Source organism: Carcharodon carcharias, chromosome 6 (genome assembly GCF_017639515.1).
Source record: "Carcharodon carcharias isolate sCarCar2 chromosome 6, sCarCar2.pri, whole genome shotgun sequence".
Lineage (NCBI taxonomy): Eukaryota > Metazoa > Chordata > Chondrichthyes > Lamniformes > Lamnidae > Carcharodon > Carcharodon carcharias.
Window position 1 is genome coordinate 46,327,755 of NC_054472.1, and position 26,323 is coordinate 46,354,077.

General features: G+C 43.2%; 1 protein-coding gene across 1 annotated transcript in view; it reads right to left on the minus strand.

Moving 5' to 3' along the window:
- itga9 (integrin, alpha 9) overlaps window positions 1-26,323 on the minus strand; it is a 570,745-nt gene that overhangs the window by 440,173 nt on the left and 104,249 nt on the right. The window contains exons 10-12 of the mRNA XM_041190128.1: window positions 14,095-14,200; window positions 8,077-8,171; window positions 687-777 (exon numbers count right to left, since the gene is read on the minus strand). Coding sequence (XP_041046062.1) covers window positions 687-777; window positions 8,077-8,171; window positions 14,095-14,200 — 292 coding nt within the window. The remainder of the gene's footprint in view (window positions 1-686; window positions 778-8,076; window positions 8,172-14,094; window positions 14,201-26,323) is intronic.

Here is a 26,323-nt window from a genome sequence, read left to right on the forward strand (position 1 = left end):
TCCTGGTATTGGGTCCCACCTGCCATTCTTAAATAGTTCTGGAGTCATTCTGATTGCATGATATTCCAGGCCTAGGTTAATTGAAAATTTCAAATCTGAGATTGATAGATTTATTGTTAAGTAAGGTACTGAGAGTAACAGTACCAAAACATGTAAATAGAGTTAAGGTTTCAGATTAACCATAATCTAATTGATTACCAGAACAGGTTCAAGGGACTGAATGGCATCCTTTGTCCCTATGTTCCAACTCAGTACAAAGTGCATATGTATGAAAGGCAACTCGGAATTGCAGGTATTTCCAAGAGGGTGTGACCAAATTGAAAATGGTTCGAATGTGAAGGCATGTGTTCAATTGTACTGTATACTATGATCAAGTCCAGACTGTAATATAAACCATAATTCTTTTCCATGCCAATATTCAGTCCTGGCTATGTAGTATTAAGTATCCATTGTGCTCAAAACAGGCTTAAGATTGAAAAATGCATCATCAGTAAAGAATGCACATAAAACATGTTCTATAATGGAAGCAAACTACAGCCAAGTTTCAATCTAGTACAGAACATGTAGCCAAGAACATAAGCAGGTTGACATACTGAAACCAAACAGCTCAGGCTAACCTTCAAAACTTTTGGCCAAGAGACAAGATACAACAAAACATTTTCAAACATGGCTTTCAACTCACATACCTGGATAAGCATTTCCATCCATGTCCACTCCTCCTGATATAGACTGGCCAAACATGCGCAATATTGGATTGATCAGCTGCCCTGAAATCCTCTAGACGAGGGAAGAGGCAGCAAGCATTAGAAAAACAAGGTCATTATTTTGTCTAAACAGGCTACTGCATGCGAGGGGCAGGAAATTTCCTGTTTTAGAGGAGGCAGTAAGCTAGCATCATTTAACATGTTTGAGTCAGCACAAGACTCCAGGCAGGATTCTAGATAGCACCATTCTGAGTAAGATAGCAAACAGTTCCATTTTTAACTCACCTCCTGAGATTAATGGTCCCAGTTATGAATGGGTACTGGTTGTCATTGTGACCCTATGAGCTCTAAATAGGGCAGGTGACAATTTCAGACAGAACAGAATAAATGTAGTCTGTTTGAAAGCTGTGACATTTCATCTATTTTTGGACTACATTAGTATAAATGTTTTGATAGCCATAAAGCAGTACACTGGTCTCATCCCAGCCCTCATGTCCTGAGCAGCAGTCACAATTTGTTTTCAATATAATTTATGAAATGAAAGAACCAAGGTTGGAGTAATTTTGGGAAAGACCTGGGGTAATTATCACTTTTAATCGCTGAGCAAGAAACGAGTGATAGCAGCTCAACAACTTATTTTATACCGCACCCGATTTTCGTGCCCATCGACTTCAAGCAGGCAAGATGTAAAAGAGGCTGGTAAGACTATCACCTGATTATCACCTGGTGATAAATGAAACTTAATTTAGCAATGTGTTGTTGCTGTCTTGCTGAAACAGGGACTTCAATCAGAAAAAATTCCCCTCTTAGGATTTCATCATCTTCAATCAAAGTTCACACTTCAGGCCCAAATGTGATCTGAATCAGCACAGAAGGAGGCCATTTAGTCCATCAAGTCTACACTGGCCTTTTCAAAAAGCAATCAAATTAATCCAATGCCTTGCTCTTTCCCCATAATCCCTGCAATTCTCTTTCCTTCATGTATTTACCATTTTGAAAGCTACCACTGAACCTATCTCAACTCCCTATCAGGGAGTGGATTTCAAATCCTAACCACTTGCTGCGTAAAAATAATTTTCCTCATGTCACCTCAAGTTCTTTTGCCAATCACCTTAGATCTGTGCCCTCTTGTTATCAACCATCCCGTCAGTGGAAACAGTTTCTCTTTGATTACTTTATCTAACAATTCATGGGCCTGAATCTTCTGGTCGATGTGCAGGGACAAGCCCCGCTCGCTGACGCGTAAAATGACGCATGGTGACGTTGGGCCTGCATCCCAACATCGCTGCGCATCATTCCAATCTTCAGCTCAGTGGGCGTGCACTGGAGTTGGCTGCGTGCCTGCCGAACTGTCAAAGGCCTATTAAGGTCATTTAAAAACTAACATAATTAACAGGGCTGCCCGTCCAACCTTAAGGTTGGTGGGCAAGCGAAGAGCCCAGGCGGCCTATGCATATATCATGAAAGCTCATCCACAGGCGGGATGAGGTTTCATGAAGGCTTTATAAATTAAATAAAAATTACTAAAGTTCATTGACATGTCCCATATCATGAGCGGACATGTCTGAATATTTTATTTTTCTTTATTTCAATTCATAATAATCAAAGTAATCTCCCTGAGGCAGCTCAGTGCCTCAGGGAAATTTTTGCAGTCTTATGCGCGCAAGAGCACAGGCCCCGACTCTCCCTCCTCCCCCTGCCCACACAGGGAGCACTCAGCCTTAACTAGCCCGCACACATAAAATGGGGGTGCACAGCCAATCGTGGGTGGCGATCGGTTGCAAACCCGCCAGGCACGCTCCCACTCAGCCCCGCACCGATGGGGAGAAAATTCTCACCATGATTTTAATCTCATCTTAGCCTTCTCTGCTCCAAAGAGCACAACCCTGGCTTCTCCAGTCTATCCACAATACCGTAGTCCCACAACCTAGAACTATTCTAGTAAATCTCTTCTACACTGTCTTCAAAGGCTTCACATCCTTCCAAAAGTGTGGTGCCCACAGCATACATCAGCTGAAGCCAAAGTAGTGTTTATACGGGTTTAAGTTAACATCCTGGCTTTCAGACTCTGTGCCTCTCTTTGTGAATCCCATCAGCTTTATTAATTGCTTTGTTAACCTTTCCTATTACTTTCAAATATTTTTGCACAAACATCCTAGGTCTCTTTCTCTTGAAGGCTATTACTATCTTCCTCAATGTTTACTACATTTCTACATTTCATGTCATCTGCAAATTTTGAAATTGTGCCCAGTACCCCCTAGGCCTAGTCATTAACGGTGACCATGAAACCATTGTAAATTGTCATAAATACCCATCTGGTTTACTAATGCCCTTTAGCAAAGGAAATCTGTCACCCTTCCCTGGACTGGCCTACATTTGATTCCAGGCCCACTGCATTGTAGTTGACTCTCAAATGCCCTCTGAAATGGCCTAGAAAACCACTCAGTTGTATCAAACTGCTACAAAAATGTCAAAAAGGAATGAAACCGGATGTAACACCAGGGTAATGCTCTGAGGACCTGGGTGTGGTCATGGTAGATGGTGGAACTTGAATTCAATAAAAATCTGAAATTAAAATTCTAATGGAAACCATTTTTGATTGTCGTAAAAAACCCATCTGGTTCATTCATGTTCTTTAGGGAAGGATATCTACTGTCCTTACCTGGTCCGGCCTACATGTGGCTGACTCTTAAATGCACTCTGAAATGGCCCCAGCAAGTCACTCAGTTGCATCAAACTGCTACAGAAAACTGGATAAGGAATGAAGCCGGATGGACCGCCCAGCATTGACAACAACAAAGGCAAACTCAGTCCTATCAACCCTGCAAAGTCCTCCTTACTAACATCTGGGAGCTAGTGCCAAAATTTTGAGAGCTGTTCCACAGACTAGTCAAGCAAAAGCCTGATGGCGAGTTTCCTGCGGCTGCGTAATTAATAAGGTGGGAAGGGGACGATAAGGTGTGAAGAGCCGCCATTGCGGCCAGCGTATATAATGTTTTTTTTTCTCACTCACTTCGTGCAAATCTTGGACGATTCCACCCATGGTCAAACGTCATCTATTGCTCATTTGAAATCCGTTAAGCATTTTCTGTTATTTTGCATTTGGAGCAACTCAGTGATGAATGGAGTAGAGTTAAATAAACTTACAGTTGGCTATTTTGTTCTGAAGTTGGCAGAAATTTTAATCTCAGTGTAATATCTATGCATTGATCAGGATGCAACTGTATTTAATTTGGTTTATAATGAACTACTTGAAAGCGACAGCAGCAAAATCCTGAAAATCTCCGTGGTATAAAATTCACACTTGGGACAATAGTGGCTATCAATTCACAACTGGCCCTTTGTGCAAAATGCTCCTTTGGGTCAAGAAAACTCAACCTGAGCAGTGAATTTTACAGTTGCTATTACAAGTGAAGAAGGTTGATCAGTCAATGGTTAATGGTGTTCAATTATCACATATTTTTATCTACAAATGCTTGTTATATCAAATCAAGTATACTGGTTGATCTTCCTTCAAAATGAAAATGAACCAGACGCTTGTACTACTTCCAAAAATAAACAGCAAGTCATTTTTCTCTCCACAAGAAAGTGCAAGACTGGCAGACTTCACACTGTCACTGGGGCAAAAGGAAAGTGGGACCGGAAAAAAAATGGCCACCTAGTGCCAAATCCATTTCCGCCTTCAGCCATTTTCACAAGGAGGGAGCAGGCTCCATAACAGGTCCACTCCTAGTAAGGAGGTAATTAACTGCATTGTGGACTCATTGAGAGCCTGTCTCCGGTAAGCTTTTTAATTTTCATGGAGGCGGCTGGATTTTAGCAGTTGTTGGGTTTTACACCAGGTGTGAACCATGGAATGGAGGTGGGATGAGTTTAAAATATAAGTGAAATGGTTTTGCCTCCTTTACAGTCCATCATTAAATGCTGTAGCATGAGCTGTATCCGTGTTCAGTAAGATAAGTTATGACAATACAGTGACTGGAAGATGTAACTATCCATTAAGCAATGTGCTTGCTGGATTGTTATTAAATCAGCTCACAAGCTGTCAAGAAAAAGATCAACATTGTAAATGTGGAAAAGTCTGCAGATGAATTAAAAAAGGTTCATGAAATGGATAAAATTGTACATTTTACAATATTGAAAGTGTAGCCTTATATGATAACAATGTCTAATTGCTTAAGCTTTTCCCATTGCTTTTTTGTATTCAATCCAGGCATCTGTTGAGTCAGCAGTTCTGAAGTCATTTTGTGTACCTGGGGAGAGTTATGGGCTCTTGGCTGCAATCCAACTGGCTGATCATTTCACAAGTGCTTGACTTTGTATACACAGCTAGTTTAAAGAGTCAGTTTTTTTACTTGGGGAGAGTTATGGGCTATTCAATGGTTTCCAACTGTTATAATAGGGCTTGTGAATCCTGTTCATAAAGTGGATAGTGGGTGACAGTGTGAGGAGCTGGGGGGGTTGTTTTAAATTGGTCAGAAGGTTCAACTGCATACATGTGAGCCACTGATTGTATTGTGTTGTGAAAATGTCTAATTTTGTGATTCATATATTGTGCGAATATAACTTGTAGTTTGGGGAAATTAAATCCGTATATGTAAAATAACTGAACATTTGGAATTCAGAAGTTGCCAGCTCACCCAAGGTATTTACACATCAGATAAAAGCAAAGTTGTATGATGAAGAGTTATACGGACTCGAAATGTTAACTGTATTCCTCTCCGCAAATGCTGCCAGACCTGCTGAGTTTTTCCAGCTATTTTTGTATTTACACAGCAGGTCTTCCATGTGTACTTACAAGATGGGTAGATGGGAAAGAGCCATAAAAAGGCAGGTAGGTCTGTTTAGCTGGAGAATTGAAGACAGTAAGTCTGAGGCCCTGCCTTTGTTACAGTTGTGAATTATTCATGTAATTTCCCAGATCAAGGAAAGGTCTGAAAGCATAGGTAAACAAAGGAAGGTCTTAAAGTATCCATAGACATTTCAGATCAAAGAACAAGTTTGGGAATTGAAGTTAATTAGTTGAAATCTCTATCTGGGACATCCCAAGTCTGCCACATTGGCATGGGGATGGATTGTAGGGAGGCAGTCTTTTAGGCACAAGCGGTTTTACATCTGATGTTGGAACAACTTGCAAATAGGCAGAGAGAGAAAGCTGCCAGGAGCTGTAGGTTACGAAGCAAGAAGGCAATGAAGACCATGCTTGAGCTGGGGTGTCTGAAATCGTGAAGTGCTTAAAGAGAATTGGAGGATCACCTGGCAAGTGGAAGGACTGAAATAAATCTCATACTTCAGAGAATAGCAAGAACACTGAGGAGAAGCAAAGTGAATTCCTGTGGCACACCTTGGTTTGGTCCTAGGAGAAGTGAAGGAATTCTCAAGATCCTGTAATGTACTGTATAGGGGAACTCTTGGGTGGAATGAAAAACAGAACAGGTAGTGGTTGCTTTTCCGAATATATATTAATGACCTAGACCTTGGTGTAAAAGGTACAATTTCAAAATTTGTGGATGATACGAAACTTAGAAGTATTGTGAACTGTGAGGAAGATAGTGTGGAACTTCAAAAGGACACACACAAGTTGTTGGAATGGGTGGACAAGTGGCAATGGAAATTCAATGCAGAGAAGTGTGAAATTATTCATTTTTGTGGGAGAATGTGCAGGGACAATACAAAATAAAGGGTACAATTCTAAAGGGGATGCAGGAAAGGAGGGATCTGGGTGTTTATGTCCATAAGCTATTGAATGTGACAGGGCAGGTTGAGAGCAGTTAATAAAGCATACAATGTCCTAGGCATTATTAATAGGCGCACAGAGTACAAGAGCAAGGAAGTTATGTTAAACTTGTATAAAACACTGGTTTGGCCTCATCTGACGTATTGTGTTCAGTTCGGGTGCCACACTTTAGGTAAGATGTGAAGACATTAGAGAGAGTCCAGAAAAGATTCACAAGAATGGTCACAGGGAAGAGGAGCTTCAAGTTATGAAGATAGATTGAAGAAGTTGGGACTATTATCCTTGGAGAAGAGCAAGTTTAGAGGAGATTTGATAAGAGGTATTCAGAATGAGGGGTGTAGTCAGAGTAGATAGGGAGAAACTGTTCCCACTGGTGGAAAGATCGAGAATAAGAGGACACAGATTTCGGATGATGAGCAAAAGAAACAAAGAAGCAGCGACTGGTTAAAATCTGGAATTCACTGCCTGAGGGGGTGGTGCAGGCAGGTTCAATCAAGCATTCAGGGGGAAATTGAATCATTATCTGAAAAGGGAGAATATGCAGTGTCACTGGAAGAAGGCGAGGGAATGGCAGCAAGTGCACCGCTCATTCAGAGAGCTGACTCAAACACAACAGGCGGAATGGCTTCCTTCTGTGCTGTAACAATTGTGTAATTCTGGTCTGTTGAGAATTTTGGGTTTAAAATCTAAGCGTTTACAAAATATACACAGAGTTAAATTAATACTACTTGCTTTGTTTAATTCTTGTACAGTAAAAGTTTCTATTTGAAACATGAAGTCTTGCAGCGTAATTCTTTCAGTCAATAATTAGGAGTTTGAATTTCTTTTAAAAGTTAATGGCCGCCCTCGAGATCATAACGATCAGAAGAAGTGGGCAAGATTTTCTGGAAACAGAGATGAGCCTCTTAGCCTTCCCACTTTGGGCTGCCTGCTTCCATCTCCATCTCAGGTCTGCCTCTGGAGGTGCCAGGCCGGTCTGCAGGTCACTTAGGGCCTAAACTCCTAGAAAATCCCATCTCCCAGCAGCCTGGAGAAAGTGGTGAGAAGGCGACACGGGAGTAGTCCCGTCTCCCAATTCCCACCTCTGACATGAAAATTCAGCCTTTTGAATCTGCCCAAAATCAGACATATTGGAAGAGGAAAAAAGGAACATAGGAGCAGGGGTAAGCCATTCAGCCCATCGAGCTTGCTCTGCCATTCAATACAGTCATGGGTGATTATTGACTTCAACCCCTTTTTCCCACACTATCCCCTTATCCATTTATGCCAACAGTATTTATAAATCTGTCAACCTCTGCTTTAAACATAATCAATTGGTGGAATTTTCTGTGCCCGCTGGCGTTGGGAACCATGGCGGTAATAAGCAGACAATATGGCAGGAAAGTCAAAAAACAGTTTCACGCTGTCGTGAAACACTTTTGCAATCCTCTGAGTAAAAAAAAAACTTCTCAACTTGGTCCTAAGCGGCTTCCCTCTAATTTTGAAATTTTGCCCCCTGGTTCCAGACCTTCCAACCAGGGGAAACATCTTACCTGCATCTCCCCTTTCACCCTCCAATGCATTTCCTACTCGGTCAAATGGATAGTGCCAAAAACTGTAGGCCTCACACAGTGAGTAAAATCAATGTATAGTTACCATTGAATATTTGGAGACTATTCCATTGGCATCTCCATGGTAAATGTAAATCGCTCCTCGATAATCATTTTCATTGGGCGCTCCAATCGCAACATCTGAAAAGAAAAAATACTTTCGGTAATCACTGGTAAATTGTTATGGAGGTTAACAGTTTTGTGGCTGGAACTTGGGTCTGGCAGATACGGTACTGCACAAGCCTAGTGCTTGTGATACTCGACTCAGGCCTAGTATATGCGGGAGCGGCCTCAGGCCTAGTGTGTGCAGGAGCGGCCTCAGGCCTAGTGTGTGTGCGGGAGTGGCCTCAGGCCTTGTGTCTGCGGGAGCGGCCCCAGGTCTAGTGTCTGCGGGAGCGGCCCCAGGTCTAGTGTGTGCGGGAGCGGCCTCAGACCTAGTGTGTGCGGGAGCGGCGTCATGCCTAGTGTGTGTGCAGGAGCGGCCTCAGGCCTAGTGTGTGTGCGGGAGTGGCCTCAGGCCTTGTGTCTGCGGGAGCGGCCCCAGGTCTAGTGTCTGCAGGAGCGGCCCCAGGTCTAGTGTGCGCGGATGTGGCCTCAGGCCTAGTGTGTGCGGAAGCGGCCTCTGGCTAGGTGTCTGTGGGACTGGACCAGGACCTGATGTCTGCAAGAATGGACCAAGGCCCGGTGGCTTCAGGCCAGGTGGTTGTGGTACTGGGTTCAAGCCTGCTGGCTGTGGTATTGAATGAGGGCCTGTTGGCTATAGGAATGGATCAGGGCCTAGTGGCTTCGGGCCAGGTGGTTGTGGTGCTGGACTTAGGCCTGATGGCTGCGGTACTGGACATGGGCCTGTTGCTTGTGCAATTGGACCAGGACCTGTTGGCTATGGGAATAGACCAGGACCTGGTGATTGTGGGAATGGGCCAGAGCCTAGTGGCTGTGGGAATGGGCCAGAGCCTAGTGGCTATGGGAATGGGCCAGAGGCTGGTGGCTGCGGGACTGGACTCAAGACCGGTGGCTGCTGGACTGGCCTGGGTCTAGTGGCTGTGGGACTGAACTCAATTTCAGTACCTGCAGGACTGGACCAGGGCTTGGTGACCTTGGCCCTGATGGTTGCGGTACTGGACTGGTAGCTGAGTGATATGGACCCAGGCCTGTTGGCTGCAGGACTGAACCAGAGCCTGGTGGCTGAGTGACATTGACCCAGGCCTAGTGGCTGCAGGGCTGGACCAGGGCCTGATAGCTGTGGTGCTGGCCTTGGGCCTGGTGGTTGTGATGCAGATGATGGCTGCAATATATTTACAATTCTAAAGCACAGGTTTTATTAAAACTTAATGAAACAGTTGATCTGTTGTACTCATGCCACCGTTATCTTCTGTGAGGGGACTAAGAACTCACCCTGTATATTTTTTTATAAAATATATAGAGATATGCTCATTGCTATCTTAAAAAATTTAAAACTGGACAAAGACCTTAAAATGGCTGAATCTATGTCTGTCCATGACCCCTGAATAAAAGGAGCTACTTGGCATTGTCGGAGAAACTTGCACCTCATTATCTCTGAACTAACAATGCATTGAATTTGGTCTGCACAGCCCACAAAAAGAGCTATGCAAAGGCCATCCGCATTTCATAACACAGGTTGGCCATCTGGAGTCTACTCGTCTGCTAGGACAAAGGGCCTTGCAACCTTCCTTCCTTTCAATTCTCAATAGTTGAGACATTTACCAACCTTGGGGACACAGACGAGGGATACACACCCTTTGTCAAAGACACTGTGAAAAGATGGGAGTTATGTGACATAGATCCCTATCTTGTGGAACCAGTAATATTGTCTTGTGGAGCTACAAAGTCAGACTGCTGTTTGCCATCTCCCAAGCAGCCTCACAGAAAAGGAGCTCTGCCCAGGTGGAATACCTGGCTCCATCTACATGTTTCTGCTAGAACTTCAGTATCATCGCCTACAAGACTGGTTCATCTCTTCATGCCTATCTCACCATGCGAAGTCAACTGGAAAGGTGAATTATACAGCATCGGTTTTCAACCTGCCAACCTCCGTGAAGGAGTACTTCATTTGATGTGGATTCTGGATCCTGGACCCATTTGAAATACTATTTCTTTTCTGTGTGGTCTCTGCACTATCAATCTTTCTTTTCTCTATCCCTCTTTTACAGTATGAAAGCAAAGGAGACAACGTTGCACCTTCCTCCCGCATTTTGAGTATGCACAAGTAAACTACTCCTTTGAGTTCATCCTACCTCAAGTTTGCTGTGGGGTTATTAATTGAAATTGGATCTTGCCAAAATTAAGGGGTCAGAAAATCCGCCATTGTTTATAAATAAAGGGGAAGCATATCAGAAATCCCATTCTGTTTACGGACTGTGATGAGAGGAAAATTAGTGCTGTATAAAGTAATCCCCCTCCTGTCCATAACACTTCCTATTTCCGAATTCTTTCTGTATCCTTTCATTTTATTTTTAATTTTATTCAGAAACCATCTAATCTAATCTCTTCAAGCATGTGTGGAGTATGGTTTAAACTAATTTGGATGGTGAGGGGAACCATGAAGAAACATCGGAGAGGTGAAAGGAAGAGCATGGAGAATTGGGAAAAGCAAACTGCTTTGGAATATGGAGTGGTCCAGAAAAAGGTGAATCAGGCAAGGTGAAATACAAAGCACATTAGGTGTGTTTGGAGTTCAGAAGCATAAATGGACAGAGTGTAACAAATAAAGCAGGTGAGCATGCAGGCACACAATTATAATCTCAATGGTATATTGAGATTACAATGTACTTCTTAGGTATTGAGGATGACTTGTTTCCACTCCGGTTCCATGGGTTCTGCGATGCCTGATAAGTCCAAAGCGCAATTTGCAAACACTGCCATATGTGGAGCAGGTTGGGCTTGAAGGATCAGGCAGATGAGGTGTTTGGAGGTTTGTGCACTTTACCTGATGCCTCAGCTTCACATCTGCATGCTCCCAACAAAATCTCTCAATGTGTTTGGTGCCTTCCTGAAATAAAGTTTTGGTCAGTCACAAGTCAAAGGTGCCCATGAGTCAGCAGGGATGTTTGATCTCTTCAGCTGTGCTTTGATGACACCCCCAAGGTGTTTGCACTCTCCTGCTGGGAGTTTCCTGCCATAAATGAGTTTTGAGTAGAACAGTTGCTTCAGGAGTTTGATGTCAGGCATATGAGGGACATGCCCTTTCCAGCAGAGCTGATTTTGAGTGATTTTTACCACAATACTGGGCAAGTTGGCTTGCAGTCATGGCTTCAGCAGGTGGCAGATTTCAGTGCGGACGTCCTTACTGACGTGCAGATATTTCACACACTGTTCCTTGGTGAGAATCAAGTAGAAGGCATGCTTCCTGAACAACCTGACTGGATCTGGCCCCCTGCTGAAATCCCTTCTCTCCCTCCTCTAGCAGTTTGTTCTGCTCTGTGTGCCATCTGTTCTTTCGCCCAGTCATGCTGTATTCCTGTATTTCAGTCATGCTGTATTCCTGTATTCCAGCCATGCTGCATTCCTGTATTCCTATGATTGTACCAATGCTTGGAAGCAACTGGCACAGACGCCTTGAAATCAGCAAAAAGCCCTTCAGCATCTGCCACACTGCAGGTGGACTTATACAACTTGAAAAAAACTATAGAAAGCTCCAAGTGCTGATATAATCATAGAAATGCCTGAATAAATCAACCAGCAACTAACCTGCAAGTAGGACAAAGCAGCCTTCTTGATTGACATCCCATTCGCCTCCTTAGACATTCACTCCCTACATCACCGATGCACAGTAGCAGCAGTGTGTACCATCCACAACGTGCACTGCAGCATCTCACAAAGGCTCCGTCGACAGCACCTTCCAAACCCACGACCTCTATCAGCTCAAAAGACAAAGGCAGCAGATGCATGGGAACACCATCACCTGCAAGTTGCCCCCCAAGCCACATACCATCCCGACATGGAACTACATCACCATTCCTTCACTGTCACTGGGTCAAAATACTGGAACTCCCACCCTAACAACGCTGTGAGTATACCTATGCCACATGGACTGCAGTGGTTCAAGAAAGTGGCTCACCATCAACTTCTCAAGGGGAATTAGGGATGGGCAGTTAATACTGGCCTAATCAGTGATGCCCACATCCCGTGAAAGAATAAAAAAAGTTGACGATTGCTTTAAATAGTGCTGTTGGGGTGAGGATTCTTTTTTGTTGTTGAACATTTGTTCAGCTATCTGAGGTTAAGTGGGGGGGGGGGGGGGCATTAGTTTGAGCACTGAGCTCCAAAATGGCATTGCTGGTGTCAAAGAAGTATTGCATTCTGACTGGTGTCATGATTTGCCCATCATGCATACTTCTGGCAGAGATATTGGGCCGATAGACCAAAGGGTCTCTTTCCATGCTGTAAAATTCTATGACTTGATGACTATGACACTCACTGAAGATGCACTCATGCACTCACAAATTTGGCATCCAGAAGGATTCGCCCCAAAGGAGTGCACTCCCCCAACAGATGCCATTTTGGTAATGGCGCTTATAACTCCCAAAAGACAGGTCCTGATAAGCCCAATTTTTCATCCGTTGACATTAAAATTAAACAGCAAAGACACACTTACAATAATGTCAGTTTCATAATGCAGTAAAGAATAAAGCAGAAAACAGAAAGTGCAGAGATATGGAAACAAGAGGGGCAATTGGCGTGCATGAGAAAAGATAAGTGGATAAAATAAAGTAAAACAGTAAAGTCTTCTATAAGCATACAAAGAGTAAAACAATAATCAAATAAAAGGTGCTGCCAGTTATGGACAAAAAAGGAAATCTTGTTGAGAAGAGGGCATGTCTGAGGTGCTAAATCAGTACATAGTATCTGACTTCACTTAAGAAGATGCTGCCGATGTCAGTCAAGAAGGGGGGTAGGCAAATTAGATTGGATAAAAATAGGTGAAAGGAAGCTACTTAGAAGGTTGGCACAATCAAAGTAGAAAAGTCATCCAGTCTAGATAGGATGCACCTGAAGTTGCTGAGAGAAGTAACAGTGAAGAAAGCAGAGGCTGTGTTCACAATTTTTCAATCCCGCTTGGATATGGAAGTAGTGCCAGAGAGTTGGAAGGTTGCAAATGTTGCACCACTGTTTAAAAAAGGAGGGATAAATCCAGTAACTAGATTAAATCAGAATTACCTGGAAAAACTCAGCAGGTCTGGCAGCATCGGCGGAGAAGAAAAGAGTTGACGTTTCGAGTCCTCATGACCCTTCGACAGAACTTGAGTTCGAGTCCAGGAAAGAGCTGAAATATAAGCTGGTTTAAGGTGTGTGTGTGGGGGGCGGAGAGATAGAGAGACAGAGAGGTGGAGGGGGTTGGTGTGGTTGTAGGGACAAACAAGCAGTGATAGAAGCAGATCATCAAAAGATGTCAACGACAATAGTACAATAGAACACATAGGTGTTAAAGTTAAAGTTGGTGATATTATCTAAACGAATGTGCTAATTAAGAATGGATGGTAGGGCACTCAAGGTATAGCTCTAGTGGGTTTTTTTTTATTTTTTTTTAAAAAATGGAAATAGGTGGGAAAAGGAAAATCTTTATAATATATTGGAAAAAAAAAAGGGGGAAACAGAAAGGGGGTGGGGATGGGGGAGGGAGCTCACGACCTAAAGTTGTTGAATTCAATATTCAGTAACTAGATTATTCAGCCTAACATCAGTGTTAGGATAACTTCTAGAGACTATAATCCAGGACAAAATTAATTATGATTTGGAAAAACTACAGAAGAGAAGCTGAGATTATTCTCCTTAGAAAACTGAAGGTGAAGGGAAAACGTAATAGGGGTGTTCAAAATTATCAAGGATTCTGATAAGAGTAAGTAAGGAGAAACTCCATTGCCAAGACGCTGAGACCAATGAGCAGTGGTTTAATGCTATTTTAAAACTGGAACATGAAGAAGATGGTGAATAAAGGGAACGGGTAAAGAGCTGGCAAAATAATTTTACAAAATGGGAAGGGAAATTAATACATTTTGATAAGCTTTAGAAATTTTGATTTATGAATATATTAGGAAGCACTGACCTGGAAACCCATCATCATCAATGTCACCCAGAGATCCAATGCTATCTCCAAAGTGAGCATTATACATGCTATCACCCCTTAAAAGCTGCTGTTCTTCCAGTGCTGCCTACAAACAAAAATAAGGCGTGTTGAGAAAAATTTGTACTCAGGATCGTCTCGAACTGTGTGGCGTTCAACTCCCTTCAGCAAATACCACCTCTGTGCTCTGGAAGAGTCAAGACTGATTTTTACCAAAAGGTTAAGAGCATTTTGTTCTTGCACTCAAAAACACTTCACATTCCTTGCCAAAATTTCTTTGATCCTGATTTAGTTACACTTCTTTGAAACCTGAATTCTCATGTCAGGTACGTGAAATACAGGTCGGGCCCTTTCCCAAATTCCAAAACGCAAACCTGACTCATTATTGACTGTGCCAGGCATTTCTGTGTTTTCACACAGGTTTTGGGTCTGCAGCGCAGTTTGTGAGCCAAAATGGAGTACGTGAGGAGTGCAGTTGCAGAGGCAGGCTGGTTAAAAGGCCCACCTCGGTTCTTGAAGACCGCAACCCAGCTCCCTATATCGCTCAAAGGCCCATTAAACCCACCCCCTCACCTCCCCATCCACTCCGTGCCACCCATGCCCCTCCAATTCCCATGCCCCTCAGAACCCCCATGTCCCTTCTGTGCCCTCTCAGATCCCCCCTGCCCCCTTAGTACCCCCATGCCATTTCATGCTCTCTCAGATCCTTATGCCACACCATGCCCTCCATGCCTGCCCCCACCCCCCCATGTACCCACCATAGCCACTCACCCAGAATCCACTAAGTATGGTCCTCAGGTGCCATGCAATAGCAATGGGAATCCTTTTGAATGCAGGTGTAAAAAATGAAACCTGTGGAAATCTAATGCACTCATTCAGAAACCTGTCATTGATATTAGAAAGAAAGAAACTGTACTCCTATAAAAAGAAACTTAATCCCTTAAGTGACCATAAAATTTTATAAACCAACAACCATGAACTACCAATCGTTTCCCTGAGCAACTATGTCATACACCACCTGCTGAGCTCAGGCTTATTCACAGCTTTTGAAACTCAGCCAAGTATTCATAATAGTCAGAGGGTTCAGAATAAACCATTACTGCTCCAAAACCTCCAAACTGAAAGAACAGATAGTGTTACATTTCCATTACAAAGCAATTGCCTGTCAATGAATAGTAGGGGTCAGGTGCTTAGATTTTTTTAACTTTTAACAGCAAGGCATTTTCTTTCAAAGTCTAAGCTCTCTGTACATTTAAATCAGAGTACCAAACATTATAGGCGGGTTTACCCACATAACTTTCCACATTATGACACTTTCCCTAAGGGAAGAACTACCGTAGTGCATATCAACACTTTAATAATTCTGGCTAATGTAATAGACAATTTAGTTTTGCAGGATAAAGTCCTATGATCAATCATTGCATTAAAACACATCTGCAATGCCATACAGCATCTAATTGTAATATTTGAAGGTGCCAAAACATTGTACACTTAATTGTCAAAGAGTTCCTGATTCTTATGCAGGCTTTACCCAGTGGTCACGAACTCCAATGAGGTATTTTTTTTTTGGTGGCTTCCAAAACCCCCACCGCTGAAGAGAAAGTGTGTGGGAGGATGTTTAATTTTCCTGTGGACCTCACAACGGGGGCCCTGACCTCGGAAGAGGTGCATGAGCATTTTTTATCCAAGGCTTTCCCAATCTATAAAACGGCCACATGTAAATGGCACATGGTCAGGAAGGCACAGGAAAATAGGTTTCCTGCAAAATAAAACTATGTTCTACGTTTCATACTTCAATTTGCATCTCCATGAGGAGACAAAAATACAGCTCCTTATCTTTACTGTGCAAAGCAGAACAAACTAAATTTTGCTTCATTTGTGGTTCGGTTGATCACACTCACTTCTGATTTGGATGATTTTGGGTTCAAGTTCCATTGCACTGAGTTGAGCACAAAAATCTAGACTAACACTGGAGTGCAACAAGGCAGAGGAATGGGCGCATCACATTTTGGGCCATACCTTAAATAATTAGAGTCTAAGAGAGACGGATTGAGGGACTAATCTCTCAAGTGGGCACAAGAAATCCTAAGGTACTACTTCAGAGAAGAACAGGAGAGTTATTCTTGGTAACGTAGTGAATATTTATCCCTCAATCAACATCACTAAAATAGATTATCTGGTCAGTATCGCGGAGTGAGTTTAGTCCTACAGTCACTGGGTCTGCTGGCAGGCACAGAAGTCATTGGGAATCTGGCATGGGAAGGATGCAGCCATCACGAATGACCAAGGCAACCTGGATGAAGGGTGCCACAGAGGTAAGTTGCCAAGGGCTCCATCCAAGGGACTGCATCTATTGTTGGAAAGGGTGAATGACCTCCTCCACACTCTGCAAAGGTGAATTTGAGTGTCAGGCTGATAATAAGTGGATGAAAGATGGGCAGGAAAAGAAGGAACACTGCATGGTTAAGGGCTAGAACTGGCACTGAAGTGTAAAGTGTTCCTCCTCACCCACTTCCATAGTTACATAGGCTGTATGTCTGTCCGCCACTGAAGTCCGCATCTCCCTCTGCACTTTACCCAGATTTCCTGAGAGTGTGAGGATCGGAAAAACAGCTGGCCAACCTCACACCTCACAGGACCAGGGGGCAATCTGGCAGCAAGGGATTCTCCTCAGCATCACTGGAAACCTCACTTTTTCTTCACTTATGATTGCAGGACAAAAGGGCCACAACAGCAGGGAAAGATCCAAGACCAGGGGTGGAGTGCAGAAGATTCATCCATTGACAGAGGCAGAGCTGTCAGGGGAGCAGGGCGAATGGTCAATATCTAATGCAGAGTTTGGAGTGACAGGCGTGGGGAGTGAGGAGGAATTGCATCATCTTTGACTACCATGGCAACCTGCTGCACTCATACGTTATAGGGGATCTTTACATCATCACTCCAGTAATTGTTTTGATGCTTAATGTGCAGGGTCACCTACAGCAGAGACTCGGGAGTAGACTGCCTGTGTTGCAGCTCACACCTCTTTCAAGGATGACAGTCTGAATGCCTCTGAGGGTGCAGCATCACATGTCTCCAGTGCACCCAGCCCCAGCACAGATACGCTCACCTCAGGGTGGCGAGCTTGTGTACTGGCCCATGGCCACAATTTGGTGAGCACCATACAGCCTCACAGATGCAGATGAGGGAAGTAGTGATAGGCAAGGCCACTGGCAGTCGGAGTACTATTGGGAAACAGCCTCTTGCTGCACCCTCCACCAAGCTGATGAAGAGTATCTGATGAGGGCCTCAGAAACTGTTTTAAGTTGCAGAGGAAAACGGTAAGTATTTGGCTTTGAGCAGGCGTGCACGTGCAATGAAGGAGTTCATCCATGGTTTGACTTCTGCCAGTCTCAGGTAGGAGACAGCATCACTTCTTCCATGACGAGGGTGGCAAACATCATGGAGAGGCAGGCCCAAGAGGCCATACAGAAATGCCTCCTGTCAGTGCAACCCTACAGGCCATGGTTGCGCCATGCCTCTGTAGCAGTGGGCCAGTGGAGATTTGTGATGCCCCTGGACACCCCTTAATGTGCATCTCAGTCATCAGGAGGTGCCAGCTTACACCAAGAGGCTGGGGGAGCTGTAGCCTGATACACTTGTGGGTTCTTCTCAAGGCATTCCGAATACTGCCAGGAGCTCCCCAGCCCCACTGCCAGTGACCCAAACTCCTCCAGTGGCACTGACAACAGAGGACTCTCCTGCACAACTGCAGGAGAGCCTTATATGCCCTGGCCCATCCAGGCCTAGGGCTTCCAGAGGACGCCTGCCACAGTCAGCAAAGGCCACAAGGCAGAGAAAGCAGCAGCCTGCTCCCACCACATCTGCAGATGTTGAAGATGCACCTTGCCACAGCACTCAGAAGTGTTTCAAAATGTTCACTTTCACACAGTAAGGTTACACTGGTGTTTCTACAATTGTGTTAAGGAAAGAGTGTTAGTGTCACATTCAAATGTTGTTGTGCTTTATTCAGCATGTGCTATTTCATATAAGGACCTGAAAATGACACCCCTTCAAGAAGATAGGATGCATATTAGCATGTGGGTGAGGGGCACTGACAGCTTGCTAGCAAATTGAAATGCAGGCCTCTGTGTGATGACAGAGAAGATCAATAGGAGTGCTTCATTGCAAGAATAGGGCCCATCCATGGAAACCGGGTAAGGCTGGTGAATGTATGACTATTATGGTGACCAGATATTTGGAAACAAATCAGCACAAGGTTTTTTTTAATTTATTCTCTCACAGGATGTGGATGTTGCCAACTGGGCCAGCATTTATTGCCCATGCCTAATTCCCCTGGAGCAGGTGGTGTTGAGTCACCCTCTTCAACCATTACAGTCCATGTGGTACAGGTACACCCACCGTGCTATTAGGAAGGGAGTTCCAGGATTTTAACACAGCGACAATACAGGAATGCTGATATATTCCCAAATCAGGATGGTGTGTAACTTGGATGGAAATTTGCATGTGGCGGTGTTCCCATGTGTCTGCTTCCCTTGTACTTCTAGGTGCTCAAGGTCACCAGTTTGGAAGATGCTATCAAAGGAGCCTTAGTGAGTTTCTGCAGTGCATCTTGTAGCTGGTAGACACTGCTAATACTGTGTGCTGGAGATGTGAGTGAATGCTTAAGGTGAAGAGTAATTATGAAAGAGAGAACAGGGACATAAAAAAGTGAAAAGTTGTGAACTGTGTCTTGTAATAAGAAATGATTCAACCAAGATTCCTTTCATTCTGTGGCCAAACATAAGAAAACCATGGGAATGAGTGCATGTCAAGTTCTTTGAAGTGGAAGAGAAAGGGTACTTTGGTTTATTCGATAGCTATAGCAAGTGAATAAATGTTGAGTCTATGCCCAATATCACAAGTGCCAAAACCACTGAAGTTTTGAGAAGTGGGTTTGCAATTTATGGGTTGCCAGAGCTGCTAGTGTCAGATAATGGTCCATAGTTTATATTAGAAGAGTGTGAAATATTTGAGTAAGAGGGAGTCAGCCACACTCTAAAACTACTATGTCACCCAATGTCAAATGGTATTGCAGAAAGAAGTATACAGATTGTGAAGAGATCTTTGCTAGGTGACAAGCTAGACAGTAATTTCAACAAAAACAGAAAATGCTGAAAAACTCAGCAGGCCTAACAGCATCTGTGGAGAAAAAGACAGAGTTAATGTCTAAAGTCCATATGACTCTTCTTCAGAGCTGGGTTTTTCCAGCATCTTCTATTTTTGTTTTAGATTTCCAGCATCCGCAGTATTTTGCATTTATCTTAGGCAGTAATTTCCATGGTTTGTCTTCCACACAGGCTAGACAATTTGCTGTTCTCTTCCAGAATAACTGTACAGTCTACAACAGGTTGCTCACTATACAAGTTAATGTTTAAATGTGTTCCTACCACAAGGTTTAGTTTGTTCAAGCCTGGTATCAGTAGCAAAGTAAGGGAAAAGCAAGACAAAGTGAAGATGAGTCATGATACACCAGGCATGAAACTTAGGGCAGAATTTTACGTCAGTGGGATTTTATGATCCCAGCGAAGTCAATGGACTTCTGAATGGCTCATTGTATTTTACGGTCCCGTCCCTAAAATTGCACCCTTTGAGAGTTCAGTGCTGGCCAGAAGTTCATGGTGAAAAACCATCGAAATGATCAGGAGAAGTGTGTGATTGGAGTTGTTATAAAGTGACCAGGTACATTCGCATATCTAGTGAAGAGTGGACAGAGACTCAGTCAGTGTCATGTAGATCATTTGCTTGAAAGAGGAAATTTTACAAAGGGAGAAACTTCCTATTGACCACATGCTTCTTACAACCCAAAGTGAAAGTCAGGAAGAAAATGAAGGTCAAAAAGAAACTGAAAGTTTGCCGGTGTTACAGGATCCACAGAGCAAAGTGAGTCAGGGTCTTTGGTTAAGACAAACTGATCAATATCATAGTCCCAATTATTAAGTGGAGTTGGTAGTCAAAGTTCAGGTTTGACACAGAGAGATGTTGAGAGAGCACAGTCAAACTAATGAAAAGGGAAGGACATACACAGACAAAGAGAAAGAATAGGTTAATTGGAAGTATGTCCAATGATAATTTTTTGTTAAGGAAAACAAATGAAAAATATTTCACACGTAAGTTCCTCTGGAAACATCAATCATATATATTTTAGTTGTGATTACAGTAACAACAAATATGTAACCCAAACTGTTAAATTTCAAGTATTGATGATATTGGTCTAGTCACGTTGTATTCTGGGAACAAATGTACATGTACCATTTTACCTTTTAATGTGTCAGTTGATTTTTAAGCGGGGAGGAAGATTGCAATATGAGCATTTTGTTATGTTGCCCTCTCTGTTGGGAAGGTGTAACTAAAGTTAGTTCAATAATGGCTACCTGCTGTACATCTACATGATCATCTTTTCTCAGTGCAATATACAAGTGTCCACCCTATCCCATGGATGCAGGTCGTCCTGCATTGGGCAGATAGTTCCGTAACTGTCTCCCTGGAGAGGTATAGTCTCTTCAGGCATTGCCTCTCCAACATTTGCAGGTATGTTAGCCTGGCCCTGTAAACTCTCGGATATGCTGGGGGCCTGCATCTGCCTCTTCCATGCTGCCTGGCTTCCTGCCATTGTGCCTGTTGCTGCTGCTCCTGGGAAGCCTGTATTGGTTGTTGTGCTGCATGATGTTCCTGTGCAGCACTGATGCCCTCAGCGCACGAGAATGATGAAGTACAGGGTGAATGATTCCCAAAATGCCACAATCTCTCCAATTCTTTAAGGGCAACCTTCAATGAGTTCCTCCCTTAAGGACTCAGGTATGTAAGGCCAATTTAATGAGTGCCCCCTCTGTCCCTAGGTTTTGCGTTTTCCCTTTAATTTTTTGGACATAATACTTTTGGCTCAGGCACTTCCTGCCTCAGGCTCTGCCCTTTACTGTGTCCAACTATCAAGATTGAACATGGAAAATCTCTCTAAGGAAAATGGAGTTTCCTGTAACTCTCTCTTGCAATCAAAGATTCTCAGCTCTTGCAATCAAAGATTCTCAGTGAGGCGGGTAAGTCACATTTAAGTAACCAGTGTTCAGAGGCAGGTTACTGAAGGCATGAGTTATTTATGTCAATTTCACTTATTCAGGAAGTCTGCATTAAATCCTGGTGAATAATATTTAAATTACATGCAAGTGGTCCATTTTGCATAAATGAGTGTCCCACAGCTAACAGGTGAAGCCCACCCACCGTCTTTCCCACTCCAATGGGCTCCACAAAATCCAGCCCCACATTGTTGCTGTTTGTGGGACTGTGAGGAAACTATCATATTTTTCCTTAATATTATTGTGGGATATTTTAAAGCAGTGGGTGCATGTATGGTTCTGTGTGCGGGGCTCATTTAGTTAAACTGGAGACAATTAGACTGCAACGTTTAAATTATCAAAGAAGTGAGGTGGAATGGAGATGAGTAAAGCTAGGGTGAAGTCAGCAGACACGATGTGAATGAAATTTGCATTTTTAGATGTTTGATTTTCAAAGGGACATGGAGAATGTTTACAACTGGCAAGATAAATAAGTCAAGGTTATTATGTTGATTTTTCCCAAAAGTGCTGGCCATAATGAGAACATGAAAGATTTTTATATTCTGGGAAAAGTAACTTCTAAAGACAAGTGGAAACAGTGGGATTTACAAATCAAAAGGGGTAAAATATATTTAAAAGAAGGACGGAAGGCTATGTGTGAGGACTATGTAAAACAGACTTGGGGAAAAACCTCTGGCCACCCTGCAGAAGTTTGCTATTCCAGTAACCAAAGTTGTGTTAAAAGCCTTTGGAAGCCCATTGTCCAGTGGGTGCTTGTGGTAAAATGGCTGGATTACTTTATAAATTTGGAATCTATTTGGACTGTTGCCTTAAAGGGTGTGTGTAATTGGGAGTTTAGTTGAGTAGAAATTTTAGGAACATAACTATGTAACTGTACTTTTGTGTGTGTTTAAGTTTACTCTTCTGTAGCTCATAAATGTTTTAATTTAATCTTTAAAGTTTCTAAAAGTGGTAGTGAACTCATTACTTCTGACTTCAGTGCACGAGCCTTTTTGTAATAAATACAAATTGCAAAATCATTGTGATAGTGTGGCCAAGTTTCCCTTGTGGATTCGGTCAGCCTGGCAAATACCAACTGCCATATCATAACAGGGAACTTGCTGTAAATTGTATTTCTGACACTGCAACTTTGGCGGTACACTTAATAAAAACTTAACTGGCTGTAAAACAATTTGGGTCATCCGAAGATCATGAAAGATACTGCAGAAATGCAAGTCCTTCCTTCTTTTATTTCAGACAATAGGGAGTCAGCAGTTTGTAGTAAAGCCAGGCAATGGCAGAATATACTTGAGAAAAGGGTGAGAATGGAACAGTTCTACTTTAATTTTATTATTTTTCCATCCTTCCTGAAAAAGACTCCCTTGAGATGTGGGAAATAGGATACTGCAGAATCTTTGCAGGAAGGATTGTTAGAACAAAAGCATAATTAGAATGAACTTACAGGATGAAGTTCAAATGTCTTCAAGCATTCATTTAGAATAAAAAAGCTCTCAATTAGATGGAGGATGAGGTTAATCAGTGAAACAACATTGTTACAACACCTAAAACAAAAATAAAAATACCTGGAAAAACTCAGCAGCTCTGGCAGCTTCTGCGGAGAGGAACACAGTTAACATTTCAAGTCTGTATGACTCTTCAACAGAACTAAGTAAAAATAAGAAAGAGGTGAAATATAAGCTGGTTTAAGGGGGTGGCGAGGGGGCAGGGGGTGGGACAAGTAGAGCTGGATAGAGGGCCAGTAATAGGTGGAGATAGCCAAAAGAGGTCATAGACAAAAGGACAAAGAGGTGTTGAAGGTGGTGATATTATCTAAGGAATGTGCTAATTAAGGGTAGAAAGCAGGGCAAGCAAGGTACAGATAGCCCTAGTGGGGGTGGGGTAGGGTGAAGGAATCGAAAAAGGCTAAAAGGTAGAGATAAAACAATGGATGGAAATACATTTAAAAATAAAGGAAATAGGTGGGAAAAGAAAAATCTATATAAATTATTGGAAAAAAAGTGGGGGGGGGGGAGTTGGAAAGGGGGTGGGGATGGAGGAGAGAGTTCATAATCTAAAATTGTTCAACTCAATATTCAGTCCAGAAGGCTGTAAAGTGCTTAGTCAGAAGATGAGGTGCTGTTCCTCCAGTTTGCGTTAAGCTTCACTGGAACAATGAAGCAAGCCAAGGACGGACATGTGGGCATGAGAGCAGGGTGGAGTGTTGAAATGGCAAGCGACAGGGAGGTCTGGGTAATGCTTGCGGACAGACCGAAGGTGTTCTGCAAAGCGGTTACCCAGTCTGCCTTTGGTCTCTCCAATGTAGAGGAAACCACATTGGGAGCAACAAATGCAATAGACTAAATTGAGGGAAGTGCAAGTGAAATGCTGCTTCACTTGAAAGGAGTGTTTGGGCCCTTGGAAGGTGAGGAGAGGGGAAGCAAAGGGGCAGGTGTTGCACCTTCTGCGGTTGCATGGGAGGGGGTTGAGGTGTAGGGGGTGATGAAGGAGTGGACCAGGGTGTCCCGGAGGGAATGATCCCTGCGGAATGCTACCGGGGGGGCTAAAGGGAAGATGTGTTTGATGGTGGCATCATGCTGGAGTTGGTGGAAATGACGGAGGATGATCCTTTGAATGCGGAGGCTAGTGGGGTGATAAGTGAGGACAAGGGGGACCCTATCGTGTTTCTGGGAGAGAGAGGAAGGTGTGAGGGCAGATGGGCGGGAGATGGGCCGGACACGGTTGATGCCCTATCAACCACCGTGGGTGGAAAACCTCAGTTAAGGAAGAAGGAAGACATATCAGAGGAACTGTTTTTGTTACAACACCTGCCCCCTACCCCATGTGAGGTACCAATTTATTTGTTACTTTTTCCAATCTAGGACCTGCTGCTCATGGTTTGATCTTCTATGTATTGGAGCAGTCAAACATCAAACAGTTGACCAATTCACTAAACCTCACGATCTATCCCCAACCATGACAATGGGATAAACTGCAGTTTCTTTTATGAAAATTCAAATTCACTTTTTTGTAACATGGGATTTAAGCACACAACTGCGCAAAAGTTCTAAAACAGGGATCTTTTATTCTGCCGGCATCAGATTTGTATTATGTTACAACAGTGTGAGGAGGGTCAAATGGCTTCCCTCTTTACCCTCTCCTCATCTGACGGCAACAGGTTTTTGTTTGCAAAGGGTATATTTGCAGATTTAGTGATTTTGCCAGTTCAGTGATTACTTAACTACTTACACACGGTGATCGTAAAAGAATCAATTGGCCAGGTTTTCTTGAGTTTAACAGAGAAAGGAGGTTAGCTTTAATGTCCTTAAACCAATCCAAGAAAAATGATAAAATATGCAACAACTTTCACACAGACACACATACACAAAATACAGATTACAGAATGGAGAAGGATAGGTTGGCCAAATTAGAGTTCAAAAAAAAGGATTATATACAGTCTGTCATTTAGTGACTCGAATGGCTTCATACTGAATATGATTAGAAGATGTAGGCAACTGAGTTGGTTGTTCTTCAGGAGACAGTAGTACTGGGCTGGATTCTTTTAAGAAATCGCTGTCTGCAGCAGGACATCCCTGGATGATCACAGTCGACAAAGAGGGCTCAAAGCTTATCATCAGATGGATTGGAGAAAAAAGGAGCCAGGAGGGACCCCAATTTGGTGTTCTCCCTAAGCTACTTGTCATCAGTTCTGCTGAGAAAACATGCTTATAACATACAAAGGGTCGGCTTGTAACGAGACCTTCCTTCTCCAACTGCCAGGGGAAAAATACATTGTCCATGTATTCCAAAGGTAACTAGATTAACTCATATATTTCAGCTCTTTCCTGGACTCGAACTCAAGTTCTGTCGAAGGGTCATGAGGACTCGAAACGTCAACTCTTTTCTTCTCCGCCGATGCTGCCAGACCTGCTGAGTTTTTCCAGGTAATTCTGCTTTTGTTTTAGATTAACTCATGTCTGGAAACTAGTTTAGCCAGGGGTTCTATTGTCAAGGCGATTAGTCTTCATTGCCTGATTCTGAAAGTTGAATACCTCAGGTGATTGCCATCGAAGCCTTGCTAACGAGACAGGAGTGCAAGTCCTTCACACTCCCCTGAAGTCAATGTTCTTGATGGGTTTTGCAGACAGACTGATTCCATTCTAATGAATTGGAATGCGGAGTGTACTATAATGCAAATTGGGGTTAACAATCTTGAACTGAGAGTTCTTTAGACTGTATTTTTAAAAAGTCTTGTTTTTAAACGTTCCATTCAGGTTTCCAGCCATTGGATTAAAAATCATTATTTGGGATGAAACATATCTTCACGGCAATGTTCATTTATGGAAAAGCTTGACTCACAGGAACAAACTATTTACAATGGACGATTGACTGTGGCCCAACACTCCAGACACACCAGAAAACCATTGAAAGCTCAACTCCTGGTCTTGAATCTGGGTAGCAGAGTTGGTTGCAGAGCAGTGGGATCAGGAATGCCTCATGTCCAGCAGAAGCGACAGTTAGGGAACTTCTATCACGAACTCCCCTCAACAGCGTGAGCGACTACCTTGCCATCAAGAACACAAAGGAAATCTTCCTCATTTCAGGGCTTCTAAGACTCAGGGGAATTCTGCACCGTGCAGGCAGTCTTCCTTAGTACCTGTATGCGTGCTCCAAACCTCCTCATCGATTCTCCAGACACCGAAAGAGGCTCTGGGCAGCACTATTTTTGGCTCTTACTCCCTGCACGCTGTAGCTCACCATTCAATGGCTCCTGCTTCTTCTTTAGCCTGCTCCTCATGGCCTCTGGCTCCACCCCAAGTCTGCCAAAGACACTGCTTCTTGCACAGAGGGGCGCATAGGGGCCAACCAGTTTCCCTGCCCGGTGCTAACCCCCCATCATCGCCAACTGCTGGTGGAGGCCCCGTTACATTTGAGTTAATAATCTGATGGCAAAACAGCACAAGAATCCAACACTCTAACTCAAAGGGCTAACAGTTTTTTTATTTTGCCACCAAGAAGTGTGTTGATTACCTTACATCATGCTATTTTGATCCTAACATATCAGAAAAGCCCAAGAAGTATACATTTCATAAGGTTTTGATCAAAGTGTGGAGTGCTGCTTG